At 42.5% G+C, this 15714-nt stretch overlaps 1 protein-coding gene across 1 annotated transcript in view; it reads right to left on the reverse strand.

Moving 5' to 3' along the window:
- The window catches only part of usp12b (ubiquitin specific peptidase 12b), a 35707-nt gene that overhangs the window by 16815 nt on the left and 3178 nt on the right, over positions 1–15714 (reverse strand). Inside the window, exons 2-6 of the mRNA XM_084043397.1 lie at positions 7238–7318; positions 6735–6818; positions 5124–5253; positions 3162–3448; positions 2452–2528 (exon numbers count right to left, since the gene is read on the reverse strand). Coding sequence (XP_083899523.1) covers positions 2452–2528; positions 3162–3448; positions 5124–5253; positions 6735–6818; positions 7238–7318 — 659 coding nt within the window. The remainder of the gene's footprint in view (positions 1–2451; positions 2529–3161; positions 3449–5123; positions 5254–6734; positions 6819–7237; positions 7319–15714) is intronic.

Raw genomic sequence — 15714 nt, forward strand, 5'->3', positions numbered from 1 at the left:
ACAGCCTGTTTACCGGGGGCCACGTGTCAGAAGATTTCAATATAAACTGCAGAATGCAGTTTTTAAGTGTCCTTCAGATACTTTTTTTTTTATTCAGGTAGGCAGGCACATGTGCTACCCATGCCTATCTGAACAAATAAATAAATACTGGATGGAAATGACTGTGAGCGCTGGCATTCTTTTATTAATGAAACAGTCAACAGTCCTGGCCTTCTTTAGTTTTCTGAGAGACATTCTTCTGAAATGTTTAAAAGGGAAAAATGTCACAACAACCTGCCATGACATTTTCCAATGTGTTGTGTGTAGCAATCAGTTTAAAAGTTTCTCTTCAAACAGAAGTTTCAGATAAGTGGTTCTCTAACATTTTCCTGTCAAGGACCCCCAAATTCATGTGTTTGGCGGCTGACGGCCCCCATCTGAAGATATGTTGTACCAGGGACCCTGTTTTTTGTTAAAATGTTTCCAAAAATGTGTCCGCTATTTAAAAGCCAAATGTCAATCGTTAATTATTTTCCAAATTGCTTTCAAGACTTAGTTCTTTGCCAAAACATCAGTAATCGGTGGTCTAGGACAGTGGTTCTCAACCTGTGGATCGGGACCATCCATAGGTTACAAACTATACTATAAAAACTGGTTAAACATTGGCCAAACTGTCAAATATTATAGGAGGGAACAATTTTGAAAATACTGATCTACAAGTTGTGATGTTGTAGATCTGCTTTTTTCACAATATCTATCTGTGCAACCGAGTCAAACTGAATGTAATGCCTCAACTCCTACAATTCCAAGTGCTTGTCAGGGTGGGGGGTCTACAGTTCAAATATGTTTGTTTTTTTTTGGGGGGGGGCTTCAGTTCAAATATGATTGTTGTGGGGGGTCCCCAAAATGAGGGTGGAAGACAGGGTTAAACAACTAAAAATGGGACTGGTCTTCAAAATTGTATATACAGATTTGCCCGAAATGCCCCCTACTGTATACCCTATATATCTGTATAAATACCTTGAAAAAGTTAGTGACACCCACAGTCACGAAACTAGAGGGAGCGTAAACAACAATCTGGTACCACCCACCCATAAAACAAATATGGGCAAATTCTCCTTCTACAGCACAGCCACCAAGGTATGGAATAGTCTAACCCCATCCCTCAAAAAATGCAGTTCGCTGGGCTCATTCAAAACAGCCCTAAAAACTCATCTTTCTGGAGGCCAAAAGAGGAGCCAGTACCAGTTTCCCTGTAGACAGGCAACCCCCCTCCCCTTTTTTTTGGTATATATTTAAATTTTTCATGCTTTTTTTTGTACTGTACATAGTGGTATTTTTTCTCTGTATTTTTATGTTGATTTTTGAACTGTTTGGTTGCTACTATATATATATATATGTCTATGAAATTAATTCAAGGACCCCAACGGAAACAAGTCTGCAAGGACTTTTTTGGTCGGACCTTTTAGACAAAAGTATTATAAATGTAACTGTGTTGTTTTACATTCTTTTGCCTAATAAAAAATTCAATCAATCAATCCCCAGTTCAAATATGATTATTTTGGGGGTTGCGGCCTGAAAAAGGTTGCGAACCACTGGTCTAGGATTGGCATCGGAAACACAAATGTGGCGTCGCTACGGGCTCTACAATTATCCACTAATTCAAAGAATCAAGGTTCTGGTAATATGACTCCTGGTAAAAGGTACATATTGGATTATAATAGATGGCTCCATTTTGTTCTGAACTCTTGGATTTGGGGGGAATGACATTACTTTGTCTGACATCTGATAACAGTATCAGCAAATACATCACTGTAAGGTTATAGCATGTACCTGGTAGAGGCATCCAGTACCTGTACTGTACCTACACGTCCTGGACTGATAGAATATTATCAATATGATACGATATAGACAGGAGAGGACAGGAAAGGACAGGGGGAAACAGGACACAACAAAATCCCCTCAAACTGCCTCAAACAGTGATGGAGTAACTAAGTGCATGTACTCAAGTACTGTACTTAACTCATTCACTGGCAGACTTATTTCTGGCTGTGTTTGCCCACTGCCAGCGATTTAGTGTTTTTTTTTTTTTTTTTCACAATGTTTTTTTTTTCATTATGATCGCAAGTCCAATCGTTTATAAACACACCGGCGATACGTGCACGCCGCTCAGACAACAAACATTCCGATCGGGGCGGAGTCTCTCTTCTCCAGCCCCATGTTTCGCCATGTGAACGGTACGGCTCACTTACTTTTTCACCTCGCCACAGACCTCGCTAAATCCCTTATGATCGCGTGTTCAACTGTATGTTTGTAGACACACAGGGTAGTTGTGTGAGTGGCCCAGAGAAGAAATGTTCAATCGGCGACATTCCATTTTGCAGTAGTAGCAGTTTCTAAACAGCGTTTCTAAACAGCGTTCCACGGCGGAGAAAGACAAAGCCGAGATAATGCCGTTTTATTAAAGCCCACCTGAGACAGTGTGTGATGGAGGTGTTCTGCTCCACGTCTACCGACAGATCCAGGAAGTCCTCGTCTTTACTGCTCACCTGCAACATACAGGGAAACACGCACAAGGTCACTCACTAGCTCCTTCAAAAAGGGACACAAGCGCTTAGGGCTGCAACTACTGATTATTTTCATAGCGATTAATTCTATCGATTACCTTTTTGATTAATTGCGAACGCAGCGCAAGTGAGCTTACTATGAAACCGTGCTCGGGTTGTGTGTGTGTGTCTCTCTGTCTGTCTGTCTGTGCAGTATTGTGTGCACTGCCTGTGTGCAGCCGCGCCCCCATGTGACTCACGCTCTCATTGGCTGCTGACAGTGTGGCTGAAATCCGCGTGCCCCTGGGTGACTAATTACACTCCTCTGAGAAAAATATAGCAGCTAAAAAAAAACACATCTAAAAGCATCTACACGAGTTCATCTATTGGGATATCTAAGAATTCCATGTCATTTGTGCATATTTCAGGCCGGATGGCAAGTTGAAAACGCCTTAGTTAACTGTACCACCCACTTCTCTACAATTGCTCATTCCTTTCTATTCTTCTTATTGTTATTTTCAAGCTGCGTTCACTTCCCGCGTTCGTGCGTCTTACTTGTTGAATAATATCATTGCCGTGAGCGTGAACGAAATCGTTCGTTCACTGAAATGAACCTTTTTTCCCACCACCACTCACAGCTTCACAGTTGAGGCATCGCGTCTCATTGGTCAGCGTCCCCTGAAAGATCTCGTGAACCCATGTCTGTTGCTGCTGCTGCTGCTGGTGCTGCGTCTCCTTTCCTCCTCCCCCTTCTCCTTCCTCTCCTCCTGTCCCACCTCCTCCTCCGCTCCCTCCATTTTGCAGCAGCTTGCCATTCTGCTGTCTCTCCTGGCCCTTCTCCTCCTGCAGGAGGTCAGCGATGGTGTTCAGGAGGTAGTTGAGGAACTCGTGAGCGTCCTGCTGCATGTAGTTATCAAAGAGTTCTGAGAGAGAGACAGAGAGAGAGAGAGAGAGAGAGAGAGAGAGAGAGAGAGAGAGAGAGACACAGAGAGACAGAGAGAGAGAGAGAGAGACGGAGAGAGAGAGATTAAGAGGGAGAGATGGAGAGAGAAGTAGAGGGAGATGAGTAAAGAATTGACAGAACAAACATGTAAGTGGTTCTGTAAGTGGGCTCCCCAGCTAAATTAGATACAAATCAGTTAACACATTGATTGCCTAGATCGAATATATGCGTTCTTTCATTTTTGGGGGGGAATTTCACAAGGGGCGACCGAACACAGTTTTGGAATGATCGATCGTCTCTCAGAGAAGAAAAATGTGGATGTGACGTCATTCCAAAAAACGTCACTTCCACCCGCCCAATGATGGAATTTTCAGAAAAACAGCTGTAACTCAGTTTCTTTTTTTTTCATTGAAAACCACCCGTTTTCAGCGGACCAAAGCTCCAAAATGGAGGATCGCGGTTGGAAACTTGTCGTTCCCATGGATACACAGATCCTTCCGCCTATCACAGGAACCTTTTTCGTGTGTTTTTTTTTACATAATGCCGGTTTCACGGCGTTTCAAATATCATCGGATTGAGGAAATTATACGCCGGCACGGAGATAGAAAACTATGTTTAACTCATTCCCTGCCAGACTTATTTCTGGCTGTGTTTGCCCACTGCCAGTGATTTAGTGTTTTTTATAAAATTGTTTAAAAACATTTTTTTCTCATTATGATCGCAAATTCAGTTGTTTCTAAACACACAGGCGAGTCGTGCACGGCGCTCAGACAACAAACATTACGGTCAAGGCGGAGCCCTTCTCCTCCAGCCCAGCGTTAAACACCATGCATGGCCATCTGAACGGAAAACTCACTTTCTTTTTCCACCTCGCCACAGACCTCGCTAAATCCCTTATGATCGCGTGTTCAACTGTTTGTAGACACACAGGGTAGTTGTGTGAGTGGCCCAGAGAAGAAATTTTCAATCGGCGACATTCCATTTTGCAGCAGTAGCAGTTTCAAAACAGCGACGCGAAACAGTGTTCCTCGGCGGAGAAATGCAAAGCCGAGAAAAAGGCGGTTGAAAGCAGAACCCAAACAGGAAGTGGGCGGGAGCAAAAATCTTTGATATGACGTATTTCCGTATCCGGGTGTGCTACAATGAAATGTGTCCCTTCGAGAGATGAACGACGGTGAGATCTTGTTTTAAAAAAAGATTTTGCAAAATTACGTCTTTTACGTCCTAGGCAGGTTTGGTAATTGGAAAAAAATATGTTTTTTACGTCCTAGGCAGTGTATGAGTTAATATCTTGGCAATCAATGTGTTAAGGGCACGGTCACACCAAAATATAGTTCCCGGCAGTTAAACTCAGGTTGTGTGCGTCCGACAGTTTTTTGCAGCCAGCGCGTTCTAAAAAAATGGAGCAGCAATTTTAACAACACACATCTTGTATGGGGGGTCCCAGGTTGGCACAAACTCTTTTCAGATGGAGGTCCCTGGGACAAATACATATTAATTTGAGGGTCCTCCTTGCATTGGAAAAGAGCTTGAGAATCACTAATGTAAGAAATGTTGACCTCCTCTCTCTTCCCTGCCACAGTCTCTACAACTACTTCATCCATCTCTGTCTGTCTGTCTGTCTGTCTGTCTGTCTGTCTCTCTCCTTTTCTTACCATTTTCTTTCCTCAGGCGTGAGATGAACTTCTTAGGAGGGATGACGCCAACTTTCTTCTTCTGCGTGGCGATGCTGTTGAACAGGTCCGCCAGACAGGTGAGCAGGGACTCCTTACGACGAGGCTGCACCTGGCACACACACACACACGTTTATTGCCATACTTGTGGGGACATACCAATGTTACGATGGCAATAACAAAATGCAGAAAAATAGCAGATCTAAAAGCTCACAACGTGTCGCAGTGCGACACGTTGTGAGTGATTGTGAGTGATTGTGATTGTAAGCGTAATTCCCCCACATCCTTTTTAACCATAAAACAACCAATTCTCCTCTGAGGACCAGGAGAATAACTGTCCTCGCTATGTCTATTTCTCAAATTCTACTATACTTGTGGGGACATTTGGCCCTCACAAGTAGAGTAATTACAAGTACACACACACACACACACCCACCCACAGTGAACAGGTGTACTTTCCAGATGGCCGTGACGCAACAATAATCTATTGTCTTTGGGCAACGTTTTTTGTTGATTTAACAAAACCGCAGTTTAGGTTGCAGCCTTCAGGAAGGTCGACTTTGAGGCTTAAAGGGACAGTTCACCCTAAACAATGTATTTTTTTCTATGGATTAGTCACCCCATGGAGACTTGAATTTACGGATATTTTTTTGTTCTTGTCTCATCCCTAAGCCAACAATTTGATGACCAGCGGACCAGTAGGCAGCGGTTCCGGGTAGAAGACACAAAGGAGACTCTTTGTGTCTCCTACCCGGAACCGCTCCCGGTCATCAAATTATCGGATTAGGAATGTGACAAAAACAAAAACATATCCATGAAATCAATAGAAAAAAAAAGTAATTTTGAGGGTGAACTATCCCTTTAATTTAGAGTCTGGTCAGGGGCAGGCTGAGCGGTGGACATTGCTCTTGTCTTTATGTTTTTATGTATGTCATTTGTAATGTTTCTGTTATGTAAATGTGTGTATTACGTGCAGCAGCCATGACCCAGCATGGCTGCTGGGTCGCAAAACACATTTCAGTGTGAGCGGATAATAAAGTCGTATCATATCACACATAGGAGAGGATCAGTTTCCTGTGTATTGTACTGTCATCACATTATTAATATATTATGGCTTCAAAAATGCACGCTCAAAGGGGATGTACGTGATATTTCTTTGTTCAAATAAATGAATCCATTTAAAATTTGTGCCGCGGGGGGGGGGGGGGGGGGGGTCCATGGCCTAATGAAAGTCAATATGGGGGGTAGGGGTGCAATAGTTAATCAAACGAATCAATTTAATCGATTATCTAAAAAAAACGATAATCGATCATTTGATAAAATGAGTGAGTACTGCATGACATTGTTGTGTGACGAAATATAAAATATAGAACGCTTAAGAGGTTCATTGATTTGTTGATATATAATTATATATTTTTTAAAACTTTTTAACTGTGCTTCTTGATTATTTGATTAATCAAAACGGTAAGAATAACAGCTAAGAAAATAATGTATAGTTCCAGCCCTAAAAGTCAATATGCTGTAGGTGTGGGGATGTTTGGAACATGATAATGAAGTGTTGTTGCTCAGTACAGAATAGATGCTGTCGTTTACCTTGTACGCCAGCACTTTCTCTCTGAAGGGCCGACAGAAATACAGAGCCTGCAGCACTGAGTTACAGTAGCAGGTGTTTCCAAACTGCACACAAAGAGACAAGAGATACAGAGACAAAAGATTATTATGATTATACCCTAGTATTTTGGGGATGTCATTATAATAATAACAATAATAAATCAACTTTTTAAAAGTACTGAAAACAGAAAACAAGAATTTTACCATTTTCAAAAATAGTGAAAATACTGTTGCAAATCTACAAGCTTACATGCATTGTGAGAGCTTTTTGATCAGCTATTTTTGCTATGTTTGAAAGAAAACAAAATGATATGATACTCAACCACATTATAGGTGAAAACTTTCCCAAACAAATCCCAATGTGAGCTTGTATTATCTGCCATTTTCGCAATATCGAAAAAATATATTTGAAATCAGGCTTAAGTGGCTAACAAGTCAACAGACAACAGTATAATTATGCAGCATCGATTGTGACTGACACTTACGTTGACCAATCCAAAGTAGTGTTCATTAACAGGGAACTGTTCCGGTCCGATCTCCTTCTCCAAGGCAGAGGCATTGGCGCCCTGAGAACAACAAACCAGCACACTCACAATCACAATCTGTTTAATACATCGTAATACATCACAGATTCACAGGTGTAAAATGCTCCATCCATCATTCATTGTTTTTCAGGAAAGTAAAGCGGTGGGGACAGAGAGAGAGAGGGAGAGCAAGGAGAAAACATAGGAAAGAAACAGGTTAAAAGAAAAATCTAAGATATGTACATTTATACACATAGCATAAGGTAACAGCCAGGTACTGTAAACTGTATATACTACATGAGGTTATACATACAGTATGGTGCAAAAAATAGCAAGACATCGGCAGGTCCACATAAGGCAACAAAGCACCTAAGTCACACTGAGTTTCAGCACAATGCTTGAACAACAGAGAATATCAAACATTCACCACAAGACTAGACTCTCGAGACAGGCTGTTAGCTCACACACATTTCTGTCTGTACATCAGAGGCGCTGAAAACGCAAAGAAAACAGCAGATTTATCCTGCCTCGCCTCACTTCCGTTTCACCTTTGCAGTCGCGTAAGTAAGTCCTACTGTAAATCAAGTTAGTCAAAGTCTATATCTAACTTGTTGATTAGAGACATTTTTTATTTAAATATATATTTTAAAGATATTTTGATAAACGGATGACAGCTTCCAGTCACAACCTTTGTGAGGCCCAGTCACAGACTCTCAGTAGCATTCAAAAAGATTCAAAAGATTGTTGGAAGAGTTGTCTTGCTTGAGAGTCCAAACTACGAGGTGTGCAACTTGTCATTGCAACAGAATGCAACGAAAGTCAAAGACTAGTCTGGGAGGCATTGCCTCGGAGTTTGGACAGCGGGGGCGCGGCCACTGCGTTGTGATTCAAATCAACAGCCAATGAAGAAAAGGGGGCGGGATCCAAATGCAGTGGGTGTTGCATCTAAATAGGATCGACGGGAAGCAATTTCCCCTTGAGAAATTTCGGCCGCCATTGTTGTGTACTGCTGTTTGCCTATCGTCGGACTTTTTACACAAGTTGCACAGCTCCAGACCGGTAAGAGGCGTGTCCGCTCAGATTCAGAGCGTAAATTACATCCCGCCCACAAATCCCAGGGCTCTGGCCCAGAAGTTCCTCGCCGAGCCGGCGAAACCTTCTGGGAACTCAGATTAGTCAAAGACTAGCCCTGTTCAGCTAGAACGCTGGTGATGAGACAAATAGGCTACATGTCATTTTGGGGTTCCTTGACACAAGAAAGTTTGAGAACTACTGATTTAGAAGGCATTTGTAGAATCGGCCTCATGTCTGTGGAGGCAGAGTGGCCGTCTGGGCCCACGAGCAAGAACATTTGAACCCCTAACTGCTCCCAACAAATGAGCTTACATGTTTGTGTCCTGCCATCAGTGTGTGAATGTGCGTGAATGTCAGTGGTTGGTTAGAAGACTAGAAAAGTGCTGTATAACAGCAGAATCATATAATCACATAATCACAGCGACTCGTTCGAGAATTCTACAAGTTTCCTGTGGTTTCTTTCTTGATCGGTTAAAACATAGCCTAGTACTGATATAGTTATCTTTGTAAAAAAAAAATCCAATGTCTGCCTGTGGTTGAACATGATTAATGTCCTTGAGACGGCATCAAACAGTCTGGTCTGGTACAAACGCCACTCACGCAGCTCCCCTCTGCCACAGTCTAAAAACAGCTTTGCCTCGCTGCACGTCTTTCATCTGTACCGAGCCCTCACAGAAACCAACAGAGACCAGCACTAACAAAGGGAAGCATGTCCCACACATATGTCACTGTCCGACAGAAACCTTGCATCTCCAAATGTCACTTTTCTTGTAAATTAATGCCCTAATACAGTGGTTCTCAACCAGTGGTCCGGGGACCACCAGTGGTCCTTGAGGGGGTTCCAGGGGGTCCCCAGCCAAATGAATAGTTAGGAAGCAAATTGACCCTTATGTGGGTGGAACCAAATGGTTCCATTTGTACACTCTCAGAGTTAAATGAACACTGATGATGATGATACAGTGTAGATTGGGGACCCCCAAGAAATCAAAATGGTTGAGTCCCTGGCATATCTTTTCAAATGGGGGTCCGTGGGGCTAATATGTGTCCATTTGGGGGTCCTTGACGCGAAAAAGGTTGAAAACCACTGCCCTAATAGGTGATCTACAAGCTCACGATCGCCAATATTTCTGCTATTTCGGAAAATAAATTAAAGTGATGATGAAAGTGGTTTTATAAATATTTACCAAATTAAACGTGTATATATATATATATTCTTTTTTTTTTAAGATTTATTTTTGGCCTTTTTATGCCTTTATTATTGATAGGACAGTAGGCTGTAGTGATGAGCGGGTCGGGTTTTTGCATGCGAGAGCGGCTGACCCACTCACCCACAGCCCGCATAATTGCCTCTGAAATTCTGACTCGACCCACCCGCGCCGCGGGTTGACCCGCGGGTTACGGGTCGACCCGCTCATCACTAGTAGGCTGACAGGAAATGGGGGGAGAGAGAGATAGGGAGTGACATGCATCAAAGGCCGTCAGGATCGGGTCTCGAACCCGCGACGCACTGTCAGGCTACATAGTGGCGTACAGGTGCCCAGACCGCTACGCGAAAGGTCCAGGCCAATGAATCGTATTATTAACAACAGATTGTGATAGTAAATAATAACTGCATCGGGTCCGTTGGAACACAGGTTCTCTGGACATACAAGGTTTTCCACCGGAGAACGAAGATATACGTGTCTGTCCTGTCGTTTGGGATCTGATTTCCACCTCCATATCAGGCAGGCCTACCCTTTGGTCAACCCCTCACACTCTTCTGAGAGCACAAACAAACCAAACAATGCTGTCTGATTGAAACGTTCCAACCAAATGTTCTGGGAATTTATAAAGTGGTTGTTTTATTTATAAAGTGGCACTCGGTGCCGCGCTATGAGCTTGTATATCTGCTATTTTTGAATAGCCAAAGTGTAAAATAATGCTTTTTAGCTCAAATCAAAAAATGACACAGATGCGTTCCAGGTCTTAATAGATAAAGTAATCCAGTTTTTTAAGCTTTGCTTTCCCTGTCAATCCATCCATCCACCATTGCAGTCTGTGATAAGCTAACTGTGTTATCGTGTCATGTTTGATTTCCACACGTTATCAAAAAGGTCAAAAGTTGACAACAACACTTTAAGGTCAACGTCCCTGCAGGTCACCGTCAGTTCACCGCAGTATGAACGCTGACTTAGCTCCCATGCACTGTGTGTGTGTGTGTGTGTGTGTGTGTGTGTGTGTGTGTGTGTGTGTGTGTGTGGGTGTGTGTGTGTGTGTGTGCATCTTTCACAATCCCTATTGAAAGGATTTACTGGGTGTCATCCTAAAAAGTCAGAAAGAGAGAGATATAGAGAGAAAGGAGGAGAGAGAGAAATGGAAAGACAGGCACGACGTGTGTATTTCAAAAAAATACATGTATGAAAATGTGGGACACTAGACCCATGCGCTACTAAACAGGCGTCTATATGCCTTTTCTACACAGTATGTGAACACATGTAGAGGGATTCATGTTGACAGAAATGTTCTGTGTGTTCACACACACACACACACACACATTTTAGTACTATGTGTAGTTCAGTGCCTAATGTTATTCATCTCTCACATTAAAGCAATCAAGCACAATTACAAGTTAGATCAAGATCAAGTTGGCATTACGTTTGCAGCAATCATTTACCTACTCTAACGACAGAAAATGAGCATTTAGTCAAATATCTCCACTTTCCCACGAGATTAACATGGACCTCATTCTCCCCGCTTCCTCCAGTGGCTATATGGCAATGAAGTGATTTTCCCTCGAAATGCTCCGATTCTGAACGGACTGTTCGAGCGTGTGTCATTTGTTTACACATTTTGGTTGCTAACACAGGACGGTGTGAACACAAACCAGACCTAACGAAAAATGGAACGATTTGGCTCACGATCCGAGGAACTTTAGGTGTGAAAGGCACCCGAGTTGTTGCGCCGAATGTGGTGACCTATCGATTTCACGTGCCGCTGTCGGCCAATCATCAAAAGGTAGCGCAAAAGTTGCTTTTCTTCCCCGTCTATTTAGCAGCCTTTTTCACAACCTGTGGCAAAAACAAATACGCGTCTGGTCTATGTTGGTCTGCGTGGCACTCACTGAAAGCAGCCAAATAGACAGTGAATTTTCTTTTATCATATTGGGATAATCCACTGGCCATTATAATATCCAAGCTTAAAACACTCAGGCCCATACCACATACGCTGGTAATCCAGCTAGACAGCGTGTCGCGGCTTCGACTCCCGATACCGACGACCTTTGCTGTGTGTCACCCCCCCCCCCATCTTTCTCCCCATTTCATGTCAGCCTACTTTCCTATCAATAAAGGCAGAAAAAGCCCCCCCAAAAAAAATGTATATATAAAAAAACTCAGGCCCACCCAGATTTTATCTAGCCCTGTCATTAGAATATGATATAATATGATACTTTCTGTATCTGCCACTGGTGGGTGTGGGTGTGTGTGTGTGTGTGTGTGTGTGTGTGTGTGTGTGTGTGTGTGTGTGTGTGTGTGTGTGTGTGTGTGTGTGTGTGTGTGTGTGAGAGAGAGACACACACACACACAGACACACACTATGGCTGGGTGATTTGACTTCAAATCAATGTCACGATAATTTCAAAGTTTTGCCTTGATTATGATTAACGCATCATTATTTATGCGTTGTGAGAGCTATTTCTGTACAGCGTATAATACAGGGTTAAGTGGTTAATCAAAGACTAACATGACACGTCTCTTTTTCCTGAAAACAAACGAAAACAATTTCACCCACTTCTTGACGTGACAGACAGATGTGACAGACGAAATTAATGGATTTTTGATTCGTGCTCAGCCCTAACAACTAACTAACGAGGGAGAGATATAGAGAGACACAGAAAGCAGGAGAGAGAAAGACTGAAAGGCACATAAAAGAGCCCCCGACACGGAGAAGAGGAAGAGAAGGAGGAAGGGGTTCAGATGATGATCATTGATGACGCAGGTTGGTCCTCCAGCAGAGAGTGACTACAATAACATGAGTCTTTTTTAAAAGATTCACACCGTCATTAGTCATCATCAGCCAAGCCAAGAAACAGCATGACAACACCGGATATACATCCATGCTGTCGGGCCAGAAACCTCTCATCTCTGTATTTTTACTTTTAGTGTTTTTTTCCATAAATTAACACCCTACTTGATCACCCTACAGCGCCAATGACGGCATATCGCCTCCAAAACTGTTACTTTTCAGGATTGAAATAAAAAAAAAAACAGCAAAAGTATCAGGTCTACAAGCATTGTAGGTTTTCGACTGCCGGGTCAACATATTAAACCACTTTCAACGTGGCATCCCTCTTTTGTGCATATCATTATAGGTTAACTTTTTATAAAATAAACTGTTAACCCATTAAAGACCTGGAATGCATCTATGTCACTTTTTGATTTGAGCTAAAAAGCATTATTTTACACTTTGGCTATTCAAAAATAGCAGATCTACAAGCTCATAGCACGGCACCGAGTGCCGCGCTACGAGCTTGTAGATCTGCTATTTTTGAAAAATCAAGAAAATGTGTGCAAATCTTTGAATATATATTGTTTAAAGAGAACATTTGTAACTCAAATCTTTGCTTCTGGGGGTCCCTGGAACAACATATTTTGAGATGGGGGTCCGCGGCCAAATATATATATCTTTTGGGGTCCTTGACATGAAAAAGTTTGAGAACCACTGACATACAGTAGCAACATAAGTTTTAAAAAAAAATGTTTTAGACAACATTTTGGTAGAATCGGACACAACACATTTTAGAGCATAGATAAAAACCGTAGATCATTTTTAAATGGGGATCCACGGCCTAATGCATGTCGATCTGGGGGTCATTGAATAAGGTTAAGAATCAGTGCGTTATGGGTAATAGGAGCTGGTAATAGAATGGTATTGTATTGACCTCCAAACCTAAAGAGGTTTTTGCATCCTGGATGGTGTGTGTGTGTGTGTGGTGCTCTATGCATGAAACAGCAGTGCTGGCTGGCTAACTCATGCTACCGTAACAGCTTTCACATACTCAAAACATACTCAAGTCACACCCACAATTAGCCCTGCAACTATCAATTATCTTATTAGCTACTATTCGAACTAACTTTTTCTATTAACCCATTAAGACCTGGAACTGTGTCATTTTTAGATTTGAGCTAAAAAGTATTATTTTACACTTTATTTTACAAGCGCTACGAGCTTGTAGATCTGCTATTTTTGAAAAATCGTGAAAATGTGTGCAAATCTTCTGAATATATATATTTTTAAAGCAAACATTTTTAACTCAAATCTTTGCTTCTGGGGGGTCCCTGGAACAACATATTTTGATGGGGGTCCGCGGCCAAATACATATCATTTTGGGGGTCCTTGACATGAAAAAGATTGAGCACCACTGATATAGAAACATACGTTTTTCAGAAAACTATTGAGATTTAGGAGACATGTAGAATCGGCTTCAGGTCTCAATATGGGTTAATCAAACGTTTTTAACCTCTTAAAACCCCATATGGTTGACCGGTGTCCATCACAAGGATCTATGCTAGTGTCTTTTCTGTTTTCTGTTACTGTGGGGAAAGCTTTCGCTGAAAACGCGTCGCTGTGAGAGCTTGTCGATCTGCTATTTTCTGCAAAAGCCTGCGAAAGCCTACGGCAGGGGTCTTCAACGTTTTCAGGCCAAGGACCCCCTAGCTGAGAGAGATATGAAGCAGGGACTCCCACTACATTGTGTAGAATTGTGTTTCAGATAAACTTTTGCTGCTCTTTTTTCCCTCTACACCTATAACTCTTTGCCAAAAATAGCAGATCTACAAGCTCTCAACGCCTCGCGCTGCGAGGCGTTGAGAGCTTGTAGATCTGCTATTTTTGGCTAAAGTTGTCCTCAGAAAAGAGATGCTAGGATTCAAGTGGTTAATGTAAAAAATAATAATAATAATATCACACAAAGATTTGGCAGACCCCCTGTAGTAACTCTGAGGACCCCCTAGGGGTCCCGGACCCCCTGTTGAAGACCCCTGGTCTACGCATTTAGTTTATGTTTTAAGTGCATCAACGGTGAAAATGAAACCTTCTCCAGAACACAACATATTACAGGTTTAAGTGATTAAATATATTTTTTCTTTTCTATAATCAATGATTTGATTGACCACTTACTTCATTGCACGGTGTCACGCAAAAATAACGAAAATAGCCAATCCGCAAGCTCAAAAACGTGACAAATCATGCAACATGAATGATCGATAATCGCCTTTTCTTTTTATCTTTCTATAATCGATCGAATTGATCGGTTCGATTAACTGCTTGTCCCTACCCACAACCACACAGGAACAAATCTACAGTACAGGCGTGCGTGCGTGTGCGTGCGTGCGTTTGTGTGTCTGTGTGTGTGTGTGTGTGTGTGTGTGTGTGTGTGTGTGTGTGTGTGTGTGTGTGTGTGTGTGTGTGTGTGTGTGTGTGTCTGTGTCTGTGTCTGTGTGTGCATGGACACCGCACTCATAAACACAGGCTCATACTCAGCAGCAGCAGATAAATTTAAGCGGCTGGCAGCAGCAGATTTCTCCCTGACATCTGTCTGACCGTCTGTCTGACCGTGTGACTGTGTGTGTGTGTGTGTGTGTGTGTGTGTGTGTGTGTGTGTGTGTGTGTGTGTGTGTGTGTGTGTGTGTGTGTGTGTGTGTGTGTGTGTGTGTGTGTGTGTGTGTGTGACTGTGTGTGTGTGTGTGTGTGCGTGTCAGTCTGTCAGGCGCTGAAAGGCACAGTGGTTATAGGATAGGTTACAGTGGTGGGCCTCCTGAGTTAATCTGCTGCCTACTGGCTGCTGTAGCTTGAAGCACACAGCTCAGCCCCCACGCCTGCCAGGGCAACTTAGTTACAGAGCTAAATGAACAAAGGACAATAACAGAGCTGTCACTTGTCAGCAGAGAGAGAGAGAAAGAGAGAGACAGAGAGAGACAGAGATGACGTTCATATGCTTCCTTCCACTATGGTTACTCGTTGTTGTGTTCAGAGGGGGGCTTCCCTATCTCTGAACGGATAGCGTTTAGGAATGCATTCTAAAAAAGGACGGAAGATGTCATGGACTGAACTACATCAAAAGCAGTCTAAAATGGTCTTAACCCGTTTAGACCGGGAACGAATCGGTTGTCATTTTAGATGTCTTTTGACATTTCAAAAATAGCAGATCTACAAGCTCGTAACGCGGCACCGAGTACCGTGCTACGAGCTTGTAGATTTGCTATTTTTGAAAAATCATGAAAAAGTCTTTGAATATATATATTTTTAAACAAACGTTTGTAACTCAAATCTTTGCTTCTGGGGGTCCCTGGAACAACATATTTTGAGATAGGGGTCCGCAGCCAAAT

The sequence above is a fragment of the Gymnoscopelus microlampas genome, assembly GCF_963454915.1.
Source record: "Gymnoscopelus microlampas genome assembly, chromosome: 19".
In the NCBI taxonomy this organism is placed as follows: Eukaryota; Metazoa; Chordata; class Actinopteri; order Myctophiformes; family Myctophidae; genus Gymnoscopelus; species Gymnoscopelus microlampas.